This window comes from Canis lupus, chromosome 1 (assembly GCF_048164855.1).
Source record: "Canis lupus baileyi chromosome 1, mCanLup2.hap1, whole genome shotgun sequence".
In the NCBI taxonomy this organism is placed as follows: Eukaryota; Metazoa; Chordata; class Mammalia; order Carnivora; family Canidae; genus Canis; species Canis lupus.
This window is the reverse complement of record NC_132838.1, coordinates 58,654,496-58,676,355: the sequence shown is the minus strand read 5'-3', so window position 1 is coordinate 58,676,355 and position 21,860 is coordinate 58,654,496. Positions and strand designations below refer to the sequence as shown.

Genomic DNA, 21,860 nt, shown 5'->3' with positions numbered 1-21,860 from the left:
CATCCGGTGGTGCCAAGCCAGGAGTGGTTAGGAGGCCTCCACTGAAGCGGCCGGGGAAAGAGTCCGAGAACACGTGGGAAAAAAGGAAGGAAATTACTCGATTGGCTACAGCTCAAATCCCGGTTGGCTCATCTTTGGTTGTTCTTAGCATTTGATTTTGAAACCTTGACACATTCGCAGGTTTAGGCTCTGGCTTGCTTACGTAGGCCACCGTAGGCCACCGCAGCATCGGAGCCACCCCAGCCCAATGGCCTTCTCATTTAATTAACTGAGCACCAATAGTGCACCTGAAATCATATAGTTAAGAAGATGAACTCCCGGGTTAAATCTGAGTTCTCTCTGCTTCTGAGTCCTGTGCTATTTGTAACAAATATGCTATCACATGCCTGTTGGAGAAGCATCATCCCAGCAAGAGGAGATGAAAACCGGTCCACATTCAGAGGGATGTTAGGTAAAATAAAATCAGAACCCTTTCAAAAGGCCCAGCTAATCTCAAGAGATAAAGGGAAATACCCAGGTATCAGAATTAAAGAAGAAACTTTAAAACAGAGTGACAAGCACTGGAGTGAAAGCTCTGGGCATCCTGGGGGTGGTGGGAGGGTTTCGCTTACTCAATACTGGGTATTAAATCTTCTTGAGGGGACAGGAGACAAGATCTGGGGTTAGGCATGACAGGGAGTCAGAAGAGTCAAAGGGTGAGCATAGAAAAGTCCCTCCAGGAAACCTAAAAAGTGGAGCAGGGCTGATACATTCCTAAGTGTTAGTGCCGCCAGATTCGGCAAATAAAAACAGGACATGAGTAATTTTTAGTATGAATATGTCCCAAATATCACATGGAACATACTTCTACTAAAATATTATTTGTTGTTTACCTGAAATTCAAATTTAACTGGATATCCTATATTTTATCTGGCAACCCCACCTGGTGAACCTGACAGATATACATGCAAGGCCACTCAGAAAAGGACAGGACCATGAGGCTTTTCACAAGGAAGAGAAAGTCGCACTGAGGGAGGGCTCCCGATAGGTCATCAGAAACCCTATAAAGACACAGACCACCATGAACAAGAGTCCGGGGAATCAACAAACAGGACCGAGCCTCAGCTCTGCCCAGGCATCCACTGAGCCAGTATTTGTGGGGCACTGTTCTAGGCCCCGGGGATATGCAGGGAACAAAACACAAAAGTCCTGTCCCTCACAGGATGGGGTCTAGTGGGAGAGCCAGGAAACCATAAGAACATGCGTCTTGTTAACGATCTTAGGAAGAAAAGTGAAGCAGGGAAGGAGAGAAAATGTATTGGGAACAACTCTAATTTTCAGGCAGGAGGAGGAAGGAAGACCTCATGGAGACTGTGTCCGGGTGGAGGCTTGAAGGGAGAGAAAGGACAAGCCACGCAGACATCTGGGGGAAGAACTTTCCAGGACGAGAGAGCAAGCAGCAAGCACAAGGTTTTCAGGAGGGGTGCGACCCTGGCATGTTCTAGCGACAGCTAGAGGCCTAGGTGGCTGCAGGGGGGTGAACAAAGGAGAGGCAGGAGAGAAGGTCTGAGGGGTGACACCCTGATGGGGGGAGTGGGGGTCATGGGCGTGCCCCGCGGTGTGCCACATGCGGCTACTGACTTTTAAATAAAGTTCAATAAAATTAAAAATGCACTTGTCCCTCAGTCCAGCCCTTCCAGGGTCAGTAAGGAGCACCATGCTGAGCAACACAGAGTGTCTCTCTCCTCGCAAAAGTTCCCCCGAACGGCGCCGCCGGGGCCTTCAAGTCACCGCACGGTGGCTCTTACTCTAAGGGAGGCGAAGAGAACAGAACAATCAGAAAGAGAATATAAAACTAGGTTTCAAATGATTAAAGGAAGGAATCAGAGCCCAAGAAAATACCAAGATACAAATCAGAGCCCAAGAAGATTTGAAAAAGAGTCCACAGACCCAGAAAAGTTTTAAAAATTGGAATTGACAGCTCGGCGGCTAAATTCAGCCGCAGGTTAGATAGCAGAGGAGGGAATGAGCAAAGTGGAGTAGAATATGGAATCTCGGTGCTTCACGTGGGCCAGGCAAAGCTCCAGAAGCTTCAGGTGAGCTTCACACCGGGCACAGTTCTCTCCCCAGAGAACAAGCAGGGAAACGGGGCACAGAGGGGTGGCGGCTTCTCCTCCAGGGAAACTCAGGTCTGAGCACCCAGCCCCCAGGGCCCTGTTGTCTCTCTGGAGTTTAGCCACAACTCAGTCCAGGAGCAAATAAAGAAAACGGCAAGCAGTCGTGCAAAACAGGAGGGCTGACAATCTGTCACGGGTGAGAATGACGCATCCCAGGATTCGAGACGCGTGTGTCCTAAGTAACGTGAACATAAATGAATTCACAGACTTCACAGCCGAACACATAGTAGTAAAACCGCGGAGCGCCAAGAGCACAGCAGACGTCCCCGAGGCCTCCAGGGCACTTCATTCCTGGGATAGAGACCTGCAGTGGGAGAGGAGAGGTCGGGGCCGGGGTGCACACCGCGCTGTGGGTGCAGGGAGAGCCGTGGGGGGGCTCGGGCGCGGCTGCACTGTTTGGGGTCAGGGCCCCAGCTTCCAGTCATTAGCGGCCTCAAGCATCCCAAGGCCCCGGCGAGCTTAGGCATCTGGCTGGGGTAAGTACCGGGTGAACGCTGTTCTCAGAAGCTTCGCGACTATTTGGCGGACGAATGAATGCGAGAGAGGCATCTTGCAAAGAGGGAGACCAACCCGGTACTTACACGTGGGCTGCTCAACTGGCGTATGTATAAAAGGCCTTTGCAGGGATGCACTTATGAAAGGCTACTTGGGGGCAGCCCTGGTGGCGCAGCGGTTTAGTGCCGCCTGCAGCCCAGGGTGTGATCCTGGAGACGGGGGATTGAGTCCCACATCAGGCTCCTTGCAACGGAGCCTGCTCCTCCCTCTGCCTGTGTCTCTGTCTCTCTCTCTGTGTGCGTGTGTGTCTCTCATGAATAAATAAATAAAATCTTAAAAAAAAAAAAAGGCTATACGCTGGTGACCGTAAGTCGCGTCTGTATCATCGGGGTTTCATTTTCTGCTAGGATTCGAAAGCAAGTGGCATAAACGAAGCAAACTCTCATATCCTTTCCAGATGTTTTCTAGGCTCATGGGAAATATTAAGGAAATTTTAAATAGTAATAAAACCCAGAACAGTTCCAGCAGCTTCTGTGCTCCGTGTGGTCTTGTCAGAGACGATGTGTTGCAGCCACAGCCGTAAGAAGTGACAGGAGGCAATCTCTGCCTCCCAACAGGATTTGATAACATAGAAGACACCAGACAATAAGAATGATCTCATTCTCACCGTATCACATGTGCTAATGTTGCAAAACACTGGAAAAGCAAGAAAGGCACGGTATTTTTCTGCCTTTATCCTCTAGTTTCGGCTTGGGGGTGCAGGGTCTTATCAGACGTTGCCACTCAAACACCCGGCCTACCCCGTGAGGCCACCCTGAGGAAGTGCTGTTCCGAAACAAAGTCCCGTTCTCCTCTCTCTGTCATGATTAGATCATGAGTATGGAGAAGAAATGTGATGCATGTAAGAAACTTTCATCCATTGTAAAGAAATCTATTTTTACGGCCTAATATTTTAATGTTAGAAAGCTACATGCAGGGCCTGGATTAGAAAAACGGCCAATTACAGAGCAAAAACTTTGATAAATGTCCCTATGAATTCTTTCTTGTAAGCCTTGGAGGAAGGCGCGTTAACACCGTTTTTACACACGAAGAAACTGAGGCAAAGGGTTAGATATGACAGACTGAATATACAAATGGATAACGGGCCACATGTAAAAACAGAACTCTGATTTACAAGCCCCAGCGTAAGTGCAGGAAAGCAACGAGCCCGGAAAGCCAGCCTGCTAGAAGTCAGACTTGCAGGAAGTCAGAGTACTTCTGGGAACAATCCAGAAGCCACGCAATAATGTCTGCAGCAATAATCAACTCCAAATCACTAAGCCTTCATTCATAACTGATAGTTTCTCTCATTTCTGTCCCCACTTCCAACTTAGGGCCAAGCCGAGAGAGCCAACAGTGTGCGTCCCTAACCAACCATGGAGGTAATCCATCCTACAGCTTCCCCCAGACCAACAGCTTCCGATCAAGGCACACCTGCAGCCCTCCCGTGTTTCCCAGCTACCCACTCCTCTGGGGTTTTTCTGCCTCTTTCTGCCAAAATGGAAGTGGGGGTGGCTGACGGTCCTGCTATGTACAAGCTTGAATAGACTTTGCTTGTTTGCTTGGTCTTAATTCCAGAACAACCGGCTCGAGATCTCTCAGCTGGTGTGCGGCTGATGGGGATTTGAAACCAAGACCTATTTCACTCCGAGCCCAGCTCTCCCCGCTGTACCACCTGCCCTTTCTGGAAGGCTGAGCCTCGAACGCCTTAGACTGCCTGGCCAGCAAGCAGGACACCAGTGAGAGGCAGGGGCGCTGTGATTTGGGATAGTTTATTATTACAATTAGTATGCATATAAAACCATGTAAACTCCACAAAATAAACGGGTTATCCTCTAAAATAACCCAAAAGTCTGCTGTGAACTTCCAGCACCCTATTTTAATATTTATCGTTTCACAGAAAGTCAGAGTCATACAAACAGAATTATAATACATTTTTTTTTTTTAGGTAAATGATTTTTTGGTCCACATTTTTTTTGTCAAAACAAACACATACTTTCCTCTTTGGCAAAAGAGGCTAAATCCCCCACAGTGAACTCAAAGCAAACCCAGATTAAAAGCACTGAGCATGAGGTACAGCTGAGGTCTGGGCTAATCTGGAATCAGAGACACGCCGATTTTCTAAGACTCAAAACCAGTTCAGTTCCCAACCATCCCGGGAGAAGAGCTCTATGTGGATTTGGCCTCGGTCGCTTTTGTAAGAAAGAACACACCTCAAATAACTTTGTGTTTCATCGTTATAATGGGTTGTTTTTGAAGAAAGTCCCCAAAAGTGAGGGCGTCTGGCCCCAGCAATATTTTTAATGTGAGGTACGAAGCATCTGCCACAGTCATTCAGACTGCCAAGGCGGTGCCACCTTCATTCCCTTTGCTGGGTGGCCTGGCAGACGGTCTGAAAAGGTGGGTTTGCATGTGACAGCCGTCCAGGGCCCGCTAGGCCCAGGTGAGGAGGGAGCAAAGTGGGGTCCCTGGGGAGCTGGGTCCCCCAGGCAAGGGAGGCCCCGCGGCCCCCAGGGACCTACCGGCCGCGGCCCAGCCCATCCCGGGGGTGGGGGGGGCTGGTGGCCCGGGGGCTGGCGCGGCCGCCTCTGCTTTCCCCTGCAGCCCTCCCGCGACAGCCACCCCGCGGGGCTTCAAGGGATCTCATTCCTTCCAGAACAGCGCCAGCCACGCTTTTCACTCTAGTTACCCAAGGAGGGGCAATGCGCCCCCCACTGGCGACAAGGTGAAGTTTCGACAGACCGCGGCGGCGGCGCGGTAGGACGCGCTCCCAGGGTGACCGTCCTCCGCGCACGGTTCCGCGCAGCCCGCTCTCCGCCTTACCCGCGGGGCAGGACCCACACCCGACAAGGCGAACTTAAGTTACTTTAATTCACGTTAAATACGACTCTGTACAGATTGCACGTTTACACTAAAGCAGCTCGGTCTCACAGTTAGAGAAATGGAAAGGCCATCGGAAAGCTGTCCTGGCCCAGCGCGACGCAACCCCGGGCTCTCGCGCCAGGGTCGCGCGGAGCCAGGCGCACCGCTTTGTAAACAGTAGGAGGGGCGGTCCCCGGGGGTCCCCGCAGGATCCGGGGGGGCGCACCGCGGACACGCGCGCGGGGCCCGGCAGCCCGCCCCGGACGGCAGCGGCGGCCTCCAGGGGGCGCTCACAGCGGGGCGCTCAGGGCCGCGGGGCTCGGGGGCCGCAGGCAGCCCCCGGGGGCGGCGTAGGCGGCGCGGGCGGCCGGCTCGGCGCGCGGCTCCTGGTAGTCGGGGCGGGCGCGCTCCGCCGTCGGGCCGCCGGCCGCGGGCTGCTGGGGGCCGGGGCCGGGGCCGGGGCGGCGGGCGGCGGGCGGCGTCTGGTAGGGCGCGGGCCCGGGCACGCGGTAGCCGCCGCGCGCGGGGAAGGTGCGCGTCCGCGCCGCGGGCCGCCCCACGATGGGCGTCGCGTACTCGGGCTCGGCGGGGCTCAAGGGCAGGGCGTACTCGTGGCGGGCGGCCGGCAGGGGGCGGGCGTAGTGGCCGCCGGCCGGGGCGCTGGGCTCGGCCCCCGCGGCCTCGGCGTCCATCGGGCGGAAGGTGGAGCCCTTCCTCGCCGCCGTGCCCGTGCCCATGCCCATCAGCAGCGGCGGCTGGTAATCTGAAATCACAAGCGCGGGAGGCTCAGCGTGGGGGAGCCACACGGACACCCCCGCATCCCCCACCCCCCCACCCGGGCAGGCCGGCCGTCGGCGGAGGGGGGCCCTGGGGACCGGCCCTGGGGACCAGCTCGGCCGAGCGCCTACCGGGCGGCAGGCAGCGGGGAAGCCGAGGGGTGAGCAGCCGTAGGGGTGAGCAGCTGCAGGGGTGGGCAGCCGCAGGGGTGAGCAGCCGCAGGGGTGAGCAGCCCGAGGGGTGAGCAGCCGCAGGGGTGAGTAGCCCGAGGGGTGAGCAGCCGCAGGGGTGAGCAGCCGCAGGGGTGAGCAGCCCGAGGGGTGAGCAGCCGCAGGGGTGAGCAGCCCGAGGGGTGAGCAGCCCGAGGGGTGAGCAGCCGCAGGGGTGAGCAGCCCGAGGGGTGAGCAGCCGCAGGGGTGAGCAGCCGCAGGGGTGAGCAGCCCGAGGGGTGAGCAGCCGCAGGGGTGAGCAGCCCGAGGGGTGAGCAGCCCGAGGGGTGAGCAGCCGCAGGGGTGAGCAGCCCGAGGGGTGAGCAGCCGCAGGGGTGAGCAGCCGCAGGGGTGAGCAGCCCGAGGGGTGAGCCGCCGCAGGGGTGAGCAGCCCGAGGGGTGAGCAGCCCGAGGGGTGAGCAGCCGCAGGGGTGAGCAGCCCGAGGGGTGAGCAGCCGCAGGGGTGAGCAGCCCGAGGGGTGAGCAGCCGCAGGGGTGAGCCGCCGCAGGGGTGAGGAGCCCGAGGGGTGAGCAGCCCGAGGGGTGAGCAGCCGCAGGGGTGAGCAGCCCGAGGGGTGAGCAGCCGCAGGAGTGAGTAGCCCGAGAGGTGAGCAGCCGCAGGGGTGAAGAGCCCGAGGGGTGAGCAGCCCCAGGGGTGAGCAGCCGAGCTCGTGCTCTCCGAAGCCTGTGGACCCGGGGTGGAGACTGCGCTTCCCCCAACTGGGGCGGGGGCGGGGGCGGGGTGGGGGGGGAGCCACCTCCTGGAGCTCTCAGGCGGCTCAGGCAATGGCAGATTTTGGAGGTGGGGGTGATACTATGCAGAACGGGGAACGGTGACCAAACCTATTAAAACCATAGAGAGGGGCGATGGGTGGTTCGGTGGTGATCCCCGGGTCCTGGGATCGAGCATCAGGCTCCCTGCATGGAACCTGCTTCTCCCTCTGCCTGTGACTCTGCCTCTCTCTCTCTGTGTGTGTCTCTCACGAGTAAAGAAAATCTTTTTTAAGTTTAAAAAAAAAGGGCAGCCCCGGTGGCGCAGCGGTTTAGCACCGCCTGCAGCCCGGGGTGTGATCCTGGAGACCCAGGGTCGAGTCCCACGTCGGGCTCCCGGTGCATGGAGCCTGCTTCTCCCTCTGCCTGTGTCTCTGCCTCTCTCTCTCTCTGAATAAATACATAAAATCTTTTTTAAAAAATTTAAAATTAAAAAAAAAAAAAAAGCCACGGAGAGAGTCCAAGATTGATGTGGCCAGAGTATGACGGGCATGGAGTAGTTTAATGGAATAGAAAGACCCAAATAGTAGGTTGGGGACCGATGATAAAGGTGATGATAATGACAAAGCCCCCATTCATTCATTGGGTCCTGACTCTGTGCCAGGCAGTATTCTAAGCTAGGAAGATATCAGTTAGTGAAATCCTTAAAAAAAAAAAAAAAAAAAAAAAGTACAATGAGGTAGGTAGGGACTTTTCCTCCATTTGACAAACGGAAAACAGAAGCGGGCTGAGATGCAGTCACTGCTCCAGGGTCAGGCTAGTAGCCAGTGGAGCCAGAAGTCCAGCTCAGGCCCCAAGTGTATGCCCATCAGAGAGGACACTGAGTGCTTTTGCTAGCAAGTTTGGTTTACTTCTCTAGAAACCTACTGAGAGGTCTACATAAGAGACTGGCACAGTTGGAGGTAACCTGGCAGCCATGTGAAGAAGGAAAGGTCAAAAATGAGACAAAAAGAAAAAGTGTAAGTCACACACTAGGAGTCTGGCAGCAGCCTTGGAAAGGCCACACACTGGAGATGTGAATCAGCGAAATTTATTACCAACACTGTGGGGTATGGAGAAAGAGGGGAGCCAGCAGGGCCCCCTTCCTGGATGTTAAGCCCAGAAGCCTGGGATGCACAGTGGGGAGGCCACTGGGAAGTGGAATGTATGGAGTATTCATGGGGGGAGGGTTAGGAACTGCGCTCAGTTTTGGACATGCTGAAGAACTGGGGACCCTCACAGGTAGAGGTGTCCAGCAGGTGAGACTTACTGACTTGTTGGGGACAAGGAGGAGGTCTGGGCTGAGCCGCTGCACTGACCAAAAAGCAAGGAAGGGCTCTCTGTTGGGAGCTCTGGAGTGGGTGGGTGAGGCTGCTGAGGAGAGACACTGTGGCTGAGCAGTAGGGGGAGTGAGGCCCGGAGAAGGACCACACAGTAGGGAAGGAGGACAGGCTGCGGCAGAAGCTGACAAAATGAAAGGAAGAGGACAGACAAGCAAGTCTGCCCTCCCCTCGTTTTACCTAAGAGGTAGCGCTAGAATTGTCAGGGGCTGTTGGGGGGAAAGGAATAAGAAGTTGGATTTGGGGTGGAGGGATGCTCTCTTTGCCCCAAGCGGCTCAAGCAACCCTCCCACCAGGAGCTTCCTGACTTTGACATCTACGTGCACCGCCTCCCCAGGTCAGTAGGTCCCGGGCACACGGCCTGAAAGCCTGCATTTCTAGCAAGTTCCCTGATGCTGCCAGTCCTCAGAATGCACTTCGGGTAGCGAGAAGCTAAGCTGAGCTCCTCCAAGTGTGGCCTGCAGACGCCTACATATCTGAGAACTGACACAGGTCTGCAAAAAGCCAAGCACACCAATTGACAGCGTTTAGAAACTCAACAGCAATGCAAGAGTCACCTTATGTCTGTTGAGTCTAATAAAAGAATTAGAGCTTTCTATTTTGTAGGTCTTTAAAAATGCCATTATTACTGCTAATTTATACAGCTGACCCTGAGCAACAGGGGTTTCAACTACGTGTGTCCACTTATAGGCAGATTTTTTTTCATTACAGTATAGTACTGGAAGTGTATTTTCCTCTTTATGATTTTCTTAATGTTTTATTTTCTCTAACTTACTTTATTGTAAGAACACAATAGATAACGCATATGACATACAAAATATGTGTTAACTGACTGTTCATGTTGTTTGTAAGGATGGAGTCAACAGTAGGGTGTTCTAGTCAACAATAAACTATTAGTGGTTAAATTTTGGGGGAGTCAGAAGTTACACAAGGATTTCTGGCTGCACAGCAGGTAGGTGTCCCTAAACCCCTTGGTTCAGGGATCAACTGTATTGTATTTTACAAAGGTATTAGTTCTTGACAATGAGAAATAATTTTTTAAAAGACAAAAAAAAAAAAGGAAAAAAAGCATCCTTCCCCAAGGACAGTTTGAGAAGCCTGACTCTCAGTGATGGCTTATGAGGGACACAGGCCATTCTGACACTGGATGGCTTCCTTCATGTCCTGTCTCACCTTCTACAAGGGCAGGAACTGTGCTTAATTCATCTTTCCAGTCTCTCTTTGTTAGTAACAGATTAATCAAGGGTTTCCAGATTGTTGTGGTGCCTCAGGGCCATTGCTTTAGCCACGCTATAGCTCCCGTATGGGCAATGGCCTCCTCTGAATGGGCTTTTGAGAGATATCTTGGAGTCCGTTTGGGACTTAGTGACTCCTTGCAGAGTTAAGAAGGAAGACTGTCCACTTTACTGATGTATTGGGCCCCATCTAAACACAAGGGTTTTGTCTTATTTCCCTCCTGGTCTCCCCAGCCCCCTAAGCAGCTCTTCCCACGTCAGGGCGCTGTCCCAGAGGCTTGACGCTTACCTGCCATATCGCTTGTGATGAGATCTAACTTTTGTGTCATTTCCTTCTCATGATCATAGCTGATGGTAAACTCAGCTGACTGATGTCGGGCAAAGGGATACTTGATCTGCTTCCAACAGTCTGGAAGAAAGATAACACGAAACAACCTAAAACCCCAGAAGCCTAACGCGCATGGCCCATGATGTGTTCCTCGGTGAGCAGGGGTTGGGGGGTTCTGCCGGCTGGCTGTAGATGCAGGGCCGCAGCTCGTCACATGCATGTAGCAGGAGCAGCATGCTGACGTCGTTACAACAACAGCAAACACCCTTCCAACCACGCTTTCTACCTGCCTTTGCAAGTGTGTCTGCGGACCCGTCATGTCCCAGATTATCCCTGTTACACACGTGGGCATGGTTTTCCATCAATCTGCACGGACACAACATTCATGCCTCAGAGGAGTCAACACATCTGGTGTCCCAAGGCGCCCCTGAGATCCTGAGGGGTCCTGCCCTCCCACTGGACCACAGCTGACTCATTGCTTGGGCATCCTGTAGTCCTTAGGATTCTCTGAAACCTGACCGTGAACCCTGCCTGGTGCTTCCTTCGCTCCCCAGAGTGGAAAATACAGAGGAAGCCTGGAGATGCAGAGCATGCTGGACAATGTACTTTGTAAATAAAGGGGGCTTTTAAAACTTCTCCTGGATGAGAGGCAGTGTGGTGACCTAAACTCCAGTGGCCAAAAAAAAAAAAAGAATGTTGATAAATGATGGGACAATGCTGAACAAAAGTAAATGTAACTGGCCATGAAAACTCTCTATTAAAATAGATTAAAACACAATATTCCATTCCTTTTAGGCTTGCTAATAACTTAAAGGCCATGGATCTTATTTTTTAAACCATATGAGTGTGGGCCACAGACCTAATCGTGCTTTTAATCAGCGGATCCTGTCCCTTCTCTAGGACAGAATAAAACCATAGAGTAAAACCGTAGAGTTTTCTGTAAACCAACCTGTTTTCTGGGCCTTAGCTGATCCATATGGATTTCCTTTCTTCTTCTTCCTACAGAGACAAAAGAATCCTACTTGAAAAGGTTTCCAAGTGATAAGTATTGTTTATAGAAGAATGCTTGATACTTTCCACCCCTCCCCAACTTGTTTTTAAAGCATAAATTAACATTTTATCTTGGCCAAAGCAATGCAGCTTTTCTACACAAGAACATCTGAAAAGCAAATATTTTGGGTTTGTGATTATTTGCATAATCAGAGAAGAAATTGTAAAATGTCAAGTTACATACTTTCTAAGGGCTGCAAAGATTCCCATTCCAGCAACCAGCAGGCCAAAGAGCACCAGTGGAAGGGCAACAGCTGTGACGTTTATTCCTAGGAAGGGGGAAAGAAAGCCACCACATTACAATAGAAATGAACTGCAGCCAAGCCTCACGATCTAAGACTGAACGCTGGTTTGAAAGGTCTTGAGTGCCTTCATTCATATCTGGGGGAAGTGAGTATGTGCTAGGCATTGCCGGATATCAGAAAGCAAAAGAGAGGATTCAAAATCCTGGCTCAAGTTTTTGGAAAATAAGTGTTTTTTTTCCCCAAAAAGGGCAATTTTTGATGGTCCTCAGAGATTCACATTTACTCTGAGCTTGTTGTTTGGACAATATAAGACTCCAAAATCAGGATCCAAGGGGAAGATTTCAAGCCGGCCCACTCGGCTGGCCAGGAGGTGCTTGGCTCAAGGAACCAGTTCTCCTAGATGGTGGGAGGGCTCTGGCTTGGACAATAACAGGAGCTTGGCGGGTGAGGGGGAGCAGGGAAGGGGAGCTGAGCCCTGTGCTTCCCTGTGCTTCCGTTACCAGGGCTTTGGAGCTGTGGACTGAGAGGAAATGCAGCCTGATGACCTCAAGCAGCATTTCCACTCTGCTGCACGGAACACCATATCTTCCTACTTTAAAAAAAGAAGTCGCTTTAACAGCTACTAAAGCAGGCCCCAAGCTTGTAGAAACTATGCACACTAAAGGAGAAATATTTGTCCACCCTTCTTTATCTGTGATCCCTGAGAAGAAAACAAAGGGATGATCAGGAGTGGAAATGTGTAGTTCGTGAAAAGGGAGGATAAGAACCTTTGAAAGGAACAAAAGTTATGTAAATGATGGCGGTGTTATTTACCAGAGTGGAAATTTGGGAAAAATCTATCCACCTTAAACATCCAACAACAGGGGACTGGTTAACTAGGTGATGGTATATCCATATGAAAACACAAAGGTATTAACAACTGTGGGGATCCCTGGTTGGCAAAGTGGTTTAGCGCCTGCCTTTGGCCCAGGGCGCGATCCTGGAGACCCGGGATCGAATCCCATGTCGGGCTCCCTGTGCATGGAGCCTGCTTCTCCCTCTGCCTGTGTTTTGCCTCTCTCTCTCTCTCTCTGTGACTATCATAAATAAATTGAAAAAAAAAAAACAAAAAAACTGTGTTTTTCAACTACTTAATAACATTGGAAGATGCCCATAGTACCATGTTAAGTGAAAAAAGATATGCTACAGGACCAAATATATGGCAGGCTACTGTTTTTTTCTCAAGTTATAGATAAATATAGTTTGATTGCATACAGTGGAATATGGTGATTATCTAGGGATACTAATTTATGGCTTGTTTTTATGTTCATATTTCTATATCTCTAATCTTTCTGAATTTTATAAATTAATATGCAAATCATTTTATATTCTGAAAAAACAAATGTCCTTTTAATGTTTATTATGTGAATAGATTATATATTTACATGTTCAAACTTCAAAAAGTATAAAAATGTCTCCCTCCTACCTCTGTTCCTCCTCTACAGGAAGCCAAATTATGTTTCCTGACCTTCTTCCAGAGATATTGCAATGATTTTATATATATATATATATATATTTATATATATATATGTACATATTTATATATATGTGTGTGTATTCAATCTTTATTCCCTTTTTTGCACAAATGGTAGAGTGCTATATAGACTGTCCGGTCTTTGCATATTTTTTAAAGTTATCTCAGAGAGTTTCCTCTACTACTAAGCACATTTATTTTTCACACCTGCAGAGTATTCCATTGTGTGGAGGTGCTATTATTTTTCCATAAAATCTTTACCTATTGTTTGAAGGGCAAATACTACTTTTTTCTACTCACAATATTGCAATGATATACCTCCTGTGGATATACCTCATTTTATACTTATGCAGCTACCTCTGGGCCATCTGACTCCAGACATTCACATGACAGAGAAAAAAGGTTTCGTTGAAGTGACTGTAATAATCAGATGGAGTCTGGTTATGCCCCTTAGGAAACCACAAAACAGTAACTGCTCTACCTGTGGGTATTTCTGCAGAGGGGATGGATTTTGTGATTGTCTCATCTTCTCTTTCAGATGAACCAACAGTATTTGGACTTGTTTTGTTTAACACCAATGAATCATTACCTGAGGCAGAGGAGATGTTGGAAAAACCACATTAGTAACAATCTGTGAAAGGGCATGATCAGAATCAAACAACTCGCTGACCTGCCCCTGGTCCCACACCTTGTGTAATCTGGCAACCAAAGAGCTCCACATTCAAGGCTATCCTCTGATGCCACGTCTGGGGGACAACCCGAATGTATCTGGCCACGATGGGAGGGATGAAATTGTTCCTCACTGGATCCCGAAAATTCGAGTTGCCCTGAAACACCTGTAGAAACAAATAACTTTTACCTGAAGAGGCTCGGAGGGAGTTCCTAAGTCTTTCCCACCCCCTCCTCCCTGCTTATATGACACCAAAGCCAGAATTCTATGTCCCTTGCGGTTCTGCAGAGATGCTTGCAAGTGAAGATATATGGCTTTGCCAACAAAGGCTAAGTTACCTCACTAGGGTGGTGCTGCAACTCTGGTTTCTGGAATCACACGGATAAAAGTATCTGGAGACCACTCTCCCGCTCAGTTCCTTCCTCCAAAGTTTCTCTTACCTTCTCTTTATTATTCGCAATTCCTTTATAGCTCCTCCACTTGGAGTTGTTGTTTTTGAACTTCATCACGAAACTCTTAACATAAAAGTTGAAATTTGACTGTGTGGATCCTGTGGTCATAATCCCTTGTAAGAAAATATTATTGATAGGTTAGTTTTTAAAAATATATACATCATGTATTACAATTCCAGGTGTCTTTTCTCTTTCTTTCTCTTTCTTTTTTTTTTTTTTTTTTCTCCTCACTTGAAATCTTAAATCATTTTCCAGGCCAATTTTTCTTATTTGCATTTAGAAACCTGACCACAGATGAGTGTTTCCACACTGACAACACGCCAGCAGAAGGTTCCATCTTTGAGGTGTGGGCTTTCTAATCCATATATCCGCACTTACAATCTGCGCACAGGTTCTTCCCATGGAGACAGTGTGAAGGCTTGTTACTTTTAGAAAAGACACAGAGTCCTTGGAGGGACAGAAAGAGGCACCTCTGTAGGTCTAAAACGTAATTTCAACCGCCAGTCACTTGCATTGGTGAGGCTGTACCTGTGATTTTCTTTTTCTCTCCCAAATCGGTCTCCAGCCACTCTCGCTGTTTGCGGTTCTTGCCACCATCTCCTGCTGCCCACGACAGGTCTTGGTCTTGAAGTTGGGCTTGGTCGGGGGACCAGTGAATTTGTTCTCCCATCTCACTGACCCACTGCCAAGAGGCTCTGATTTGTGTGTCAGGTTCCAAACTCAATGATCTGCTGCAACCTAAAAAAAATGAAAAATTAAAAAATTTCAAAAAGGCCGGGAGAGTATCTCTGATGTAAACACAAAATGAGAGGGGGGAAAAATAAAGTACTCCATTTCACCTAGAATTATCCAGTGGATTTATTTCCATTCTGATAGCAAATCAACTAAGTACTAGTTTTTTTTTAGTGACCCAGATTTTTTCTTTGACTCACTGGTACTGCAGCCTCTGGCAATTGCTGCTTTTCTCTTTAATGGACCTCACTGAAGTCACACCCCCCTAGGAATGACATCTCTTTGTTCCCACCATAGGTTTTCCTTTCTAAACTTATAAATTCACCCTCATTTCAGCAAAGTATAATGTGTCCTAAAGGTTTAAAATGCTGAAAGTTCTTCTCACTTGATCAGAGGGGACTCTATTGTCCGTATCCTTGAAGAGGAGGGACATCCAGGGGCACTGAAGATCAGTAAATTGTACTCAACGTCATCCTCAGGACCTGAATTTTACCATGTCCAAGACAATGTGGAGGTTAGCAAATAAAGGCCACACTCCTCTCCCTGGACAAAGAAGACACATTCATATTGTTCTCCTTGCAATATTTTACTTTAGGCTGAGAGACTATTTACACAGAACATATTTCATGTTCAATCATTTTATTCAAGAGAACCACAAATCAAACCGTCGTATTTAAAAGCTTTTCCTGTTAAAGTTTAACATAAAGGAATTTATCTTAAAATAAATGCTATTTTGAATTTTCATTCTTTTTTGGCAAAAGTTTGAGACAGCTGAGATGATAAAGAAAAAGGATTTTCTACTTCATACCAATTGAGTTAGTGTCTTGGTATTTTTAGGTTACAGCGTACTTGGTGCTCTGGGATCGGCGGGGGGCAAAAACAAAAATACAATCCTTTAAACTAGATCATCAGAGGGGTACGGGAAAATAAACTACCACTGGGGATTAGAAAATATCAAGTTCTTAAAAAAAAAAAAAAAAAAGGCATGATCCTTACCATTGGAGGTAAAGAGAAATCGCTTGTCTGACAGGGAACCACTGCAATAACAAACACAGACATGAGGAGGTGAGTTGCTTACCGGGATCTCAATTTAAATGTTTGACTCTGAATTAGAGATGGCAACTATGGACAGAGGGTCCTGAACCGTGAAATCACAAAGAGCCCAGAAAAGGTCTGGACAAGAGTATAGGAACCTTCCCATTTAAAGCTTTGCTGCTGTTGCAATGTTTAGAAGTACCAGGTAGTCCCAATTCCTGGAAGGGACTTTATCTTCTTCTTTGTCCAGTCCCAAGCAGAGACTCCCGGCCCTGCCATTCCGCATAAAGGTTCCATTATAACCTCTGCACTGAATACAATGCAGGCACCAATCATTTCCTACATGAAAATGCAGACCCTCGGGGGTCATGACACTTGCCTAAATTCACAGTTCGAGGCCAAGCTGGGGTGAAGATGCAGCTCTCCTAACTTTTAAAGAAAGTTGCTGTTTCACAAAGTTTTATTAATTTATTTAGAGCCTCTACTTGACTGATTTTTCCATTTTTTTTCTAATGTTCCTGCTATTACACTTGACATTTTGCCCAAATAAGCCCACCTGATACTGCAGCAACCTGGAGCACCTAAACTTGTTCCCACTGCCATGAGACGCTAAAATATTTTGTTGTTGCTGAACAAGAGAGGTTATGGAAAGAAGGATAACTGTAGTTAACCCTGGGAAGACACCACTGGGAGGGCTCTGCAACCTAAAAGCTCTCTGCCTGGCTTTTCTCCATTATCAGCTGGAATACTTTTTTTTTTTTTCCATTTGACTCTATTAAACTAACTAAATACAACCACTTAGAGAATTCTATTGGTAAATGAGCCTCCTATTTATTTATTTATTTATTGAGCCTCCTTTTTTAAAAATGGAAACACCCCAGGAGGCTGGAGCTCTGAAGCATTCACACATCAGGGTGAATGAGTTCAATCAGATTCCTGGAACTGCCAGCCTTCCCAGAGGGCTAGAGAAGTGATCAAGAATAGGCTGATGTAAACTGAAAGAAAAGCATTCCCGGCTGGTGGTTTGAGCTTCACCCTCTGTCTGAGGTCAGGCTCTCTTCCTGATTCCATTCTGGTCTCCTCCAATCAAGGAAGTGACCTGACCCGGATGAATCCCAGAAGAACCCTAGATATTTACTTTAGGGACTCCTTCTTCCTCAGCGGCAATGCTTCCTTCTGTGTTTTTTCCTGAACACCAAACAAGCATGTGTGGGAACAGAAGTTCAATGACCGCAGGCACAGTGCTTCCCCAACAGCAAACCAGCACAGATAAAAACAACTGCCCCCTAAAGATTTGGGAATTGAGATGACTGGCAGAGATGTATCCGCATGTGGTTCACTCTTCTCTGCTCAGTACAAAAAGCCAAAGCAAAATCAGAGCTGGAAGGAAGAAGGGACATTGATATAATTCTGGACTTTCTATTCCCACCAAAACAAACATCAAAAATTTGTTTAAATAACTGCATGGAATGTAGAGCGAAACTCTTCCTAATTCATTAATGGCTTCGATTTCTGTATTCCTATCTTTGCATCATCATTTAATTTCAAATTCCGTTAGGTGACTTCATCTGTGTTAAGCCCAGAAGTAACTGAGAACACGTCTGCTTCTATTTAATAGTTTAAATAATTTTTTTCAAAAGGTAAAATAAAATCCTAGTAGTACAAGTTAAACTTTTTACAATCCTATTTTTCTACAAAAGAAGCACTAAGATGTATATAAACATAGGCAAGAGATTTAAAAACAAAAAACAAAAAAACAGACTTAAAACCAGAGGTCAATTCTTTGTTCCTATTTGGAGACACGGCGCTCAACAAATCTAGGCCCCAGCATGACATCTTCCTGAAATGGTCCCCTAGTATCAATACATTGAACCATAAAAAATGTAACCAAAACCAGATCCTCAAAAGTCAAGATCACGCTGATGTTTATAGCTTACTGTGCATAAGTAATCACTTTTAAAATAAATCAGGATATAATATTTATGTTCCAAAAAGTTTGAGTGAAAAAAAGTGAAAAATTTTTTTCACAAAAGTGAAAAAATACATGTACATATGCATGTATGTATATATAGTACATGTATGCGTACATTTTTATCCATAGTACATACATGTACGTGCATATATGTATGTATAAAATACGTGTGTATATAAAAGTGAATTTATAACACACACATAAATTTTATTTGAGTAAGGATTTAGTTCTAAAGGTAGTCTGTTACTAAGCTTTTATTTTTTATTTTTATCTTTTTAAAAAGATCTTATCTATTTACTCATGAAAGGCAGAGAGAGAGAGGCAGAGACATAGGCAGAGGAAGAAGCAGGCTCCCTGCAGGGAGCCCGATGGGGACCCGATCCCATGAGCCGGGATCAGAACCTGAGCCAAAGGCAGACGCTCAACCACTGAGCCACCTGGGCGCCCCTGTAACTAAGCTTTTAGATCTTAAACCTTGGCACAAACTTGGGACTGATTTGTCTTTGAATGTTCACACAGTATGAAAAGAACACTGTGGGGCCTCTCAAAGTGAGAAGTCCTATCCAGAGGGAAGCCCCATCCACAGCAGGCAAGAACACAGAGCAGTGAGCCTCCCATCAGAGTGCAGCCCGCACCCTGTGCTTAGTGGGCGACTGCCTTCCACAGATCACATGCAGCATCACTTGCGTGGCCTGTGAAAGACTCAGGCTCAAACACCCTCTCCAGGTACCCCTACCTGCAGCCCCGACTCAGAATTGCCAGTGGGAGCTTTGCCTTTTCTCCTCAGCTACCCTCCAGCCAGGGCCTGGACAAGAGCAGGGTGTGCTGCCTACTGTAACTCCTCTGGTGTCCCTCTCTGGGCCCTGACTCTGCTCCGTGTCCCCTGCCTGCCTGGTCCCCGCCTTCCACCCGGCCAAGGCCTCCTTCATGAATGTGTCCTACCCAGTTTCTCCCCCGACTGCAGCCACTGCTTCTAAGTCCCCATCCTGTGAGCTTAGGCCAACATCCCAATCCAAAAATGGGCTTTAGTCCCTAACTTTACTTGTGAGCTCATCAATTGGTTCTTGAGAATTTATGATACATTTTCCCACAGAAACAATATTACACCTTGTAGTCAGAATCCCTATTTGAACCACAATATCGCTCAACCAGCCGTAATACATTTAAATAAAAAAGTAGAAGGGGAGGGAAAAAAATTACTGTATAACTGCCTCACAGTGACATCAGCATCACTATATTTATGCTAACCAGGGAACCTATCAACCTATCAAGAGCAGGGAAACACGATGGTGTCACAGGAGCAGGGACCAGGGCACCACGGTGGGGTGGGGGCGCAGGGGAGGGTGGTGACCCCCATACAGACTAGGGTGGGTAGGGGTACAGGCCCTGGGCTACGTTTTCCTACTTCTGGATCCTGAAATGCCAGTCGCCTCTGTCTTGTGCAGTATTCCTGAGACCAAGACTACGTGACAACCTGTCCAAAAAACACAGGGCCATGGTGGCAGGGAGACATTTTGGGGGCTGATAGGGAAGGGGCTAGAGATAAACACAGCAGCTTCAGGATCATCTTTCTCTCCCACGGCACCCACCCAGGCAAGCCTCCCCCTGGCCCACGCCAAGCTGCCTGTTTCTATGAGCGGACACCTGGACCACAAGGCAGGTTTATATTTAGTCCTAACAGCTCTTGTTTTCCACCCCAGAAGCTGAGGAAACCTAAATGCATTAAAAGCCCAGGTTGAAATGTTTAAAACATGTGAACAATTGACATACTTTTTTTTTTCTCAGGAAGCTAAAAGAGCAGAGGGTGACAGCAATCAGAGGGATGAATGTTAACAAAAGCCCCCCGTTTTCCCTCCCCCACTTCCCAAGTATTATCCATCACCAGGAGCTCCTGGGAAGCTTGGTCGTTCTATGGAGGCCTACTTGACTGCCCGGTCTCCTTCAATATCTCTGGTAATATTGGAGAGAACCAATAATTTACTAAAACTGGAAGAACTGAAAAGGGATAGCCTTTATTCTCTCCCCATAACGCACCTAGGGTAGAAGCACTGCGTTGCCCTAGAGCTTCCAACGTGTGCTACTTAACGTACTTGTCAGCAGAACCAGTGAGCTGCTTTGTTGCTGCGCTGGTCTTGCCCACAGTCACCATAAATGCTGCTCTAGGCCCTCACGCACATTCTTCCCAGGCGACAAACCCTTGGTATCAGATGCCCACTGTCCCTTCAAAATTGTGAGCTTATAATTTATGCCTTCGGGGCGACCTTCCACTCAGAACAAAAGACAAGGTACTCACTCTCTTGAGAGCACGCCGTTGGCCAGGATTCCTTCATATCGACTTATCCCTTTGCGCTGAAGCACGCTGATCTGACCACCCAACTCGTCTGCAATTATTCCTGCGTGGATGGCGGCTTTGCACAATAAAGAGGTCTGAAATACAGCAACAGCATCATTCACAGCTACTCAAGAACACATTTAAAATATGCTGGGAGGGGGCACCTGGGTGGCCTAGTGGTTCAGCGCCTGCCTTCAGCTCAGGTCGATCCCGGGGTCCTGGGATTGAGTCCTGCATCAGGCTTCCCGCAGGGAGCCTGCTTCTCCCTCTGCCTCTCTCACTGTATCTCTCATGAATCAATAAATATTTTTTTTTAATTAAAAGAAAAAAAAAAGAACTGACCAACCCAAATTGCTGCCCCACAAACTCATCAGCAAATAACATGGCTCTTATTTTAAGCCACTAAATTTTGGGGCGGCTTGTTCAGCAGACATAGATAACTAATCGGTGTCTTACATTTGGTTTACCAGATACTCATTACTAAGGACCATTTGAGAAGGTGAACCTTCCATACCACAGCTTCATCTTATGATTAATTCAGAGATTGAACAAGGCACCAAAAGCAAAATAGTGATGTCAGCCATGGAACATTACATGGAACAACAACAAAAAAACTTCACAAAGGTCTTAGAGCTATGAGGATGAGCAACCCAGGACCCACAGCCTCCATCTCATTTCTGGAGTCTCTTCTGAAAGGGGCAGATGGCTGGCACCCGCTCAGTCCTCCATAACTGCTGCCTTGGAGTGACAAAGTGAGCAGGAGCACCTGACTGGCTGATTAGCAGGTGGCCCTGGGATTGGGATTGGCCCACTGGAAGTGCAGCTGGAAAAGGACTGAAACTTTTCCATGGGTGCCTGGGCCCCGAGGCCCCCATGGGCACAGACCTGCATGGGAGGGTGATCAGGCTGTCAGGTCAGCCCAGGACGAGGGGCTGAGAAACATTTTCTAAATAAATTTCAGCAATGCCTCACTTCTCCGTGGTGGCTAACGCTGAAATGAGAAAAGCAGCTCATGAAATTATATCTTGATAACTGGACTTGGGAATTTCTCTTCCGGTTCATGGCCATGCTGCTGCCGTACTTGCAGTGGAAAAATTCTCTTGATTTAGGTCATAAACCCTGGGGGACCACCGAGACCAACCATATTTTATAATAGTTGCGGTTACAATAAAATCGAGATCTTCTGTGATCTTTGATTTACAGGGTGTATATTTTCCAAACTAGATCGGATTTGGGAAAAATGAGTCAGTTTTGCAATAACGGCTATCATAGTCAAAAGAGGGCAAGAATTACTGACAGAGAAGAAATATGAAAATGCTGAAAGACAGATGCAGATACTATCCTCCTTGATTCTGGAGAAGAATTAGAAGATGAGAATAAGATAGTGATCTTTAAATAGGCAGTGTGTGGAATTTTTTTTTCTCCAGAATGTTCTTTTCTTAAATAGGTTATCACTGTTTTAGATTCTTAGGGTACAAAATGGATCTGCCAGTTGTAACAGAAAAGCCCTGAATTTAAATTTGGCAATTAGCTCATCATCCCAGTTTTGCCTCTAACTTTATCTACTTTGGATCGGGCTCCCCAATTCCTCTGTACAATGAAAAGGCTGAACTTCATGATGTCTAGTATCTTTTCTAATGGGTATCACCTTGTGATTCTAATGGGCAC

General features: G+C 48.0%; 1 protein-coding gene across 2 annotated transcripts in view; it reads right to left on the bottom strand.

Annotated features, from left to right (window-relative positions):
• Positions 1-21,860, bottom strand: part of DCBLD1 (discoidin, CUB and LCCL domain containing 1) — a 97,703-nt gene that overhangs the window by 27,092 nt on the left and 48,751 nt on the right. Inside the window, exons 6-15 of one of the 2 annotated variants that reach the window (XM_072831630.1) lie at positions 20,154-20,287; positions 15,850-15,890; positions 14,650-14,859; positions 14,110-14,234; positions 13,688-13,835; positions 13,481-13,588; positions 11,426-11,510; positions 11,141-11,186; positions 10,153-10,272; positions 6,177-6,315 (exon numbers count right to left, since the gene is read on the bottom strand). In XM_072831630.1, the coding sequence (XP_072687731.1) occupies positions 10,189-10,272; positions 11,141-11,186; positions 11,426-11,510; positions 13,481-13,588; positions 13,688-13,835; positions 14,110-14,234; positions 14,650-14,859; positions 15,850-15,890; positions 20,154-20,287 (981 nt within the window). In that variant the 3' untranslated portion in view covers positions 6,177-6,315; positions 10,153-10,188. Of the gene's footprint in view, positions 1-6,176; positions 6,316-10,152; positions 10,273-11,140; positions 11,191-11,425; positions 11,511-13,480; positions 13,589-13,687; positions 13,836-14,109; positions 14,235-14,649; positions 14,860-15,849; positions 15,891-20,153; positions 20,288-21,860 lie in introns of those variants that run through there. The other variant, XM_072831629.1, reaches the window with a different exon arrangement.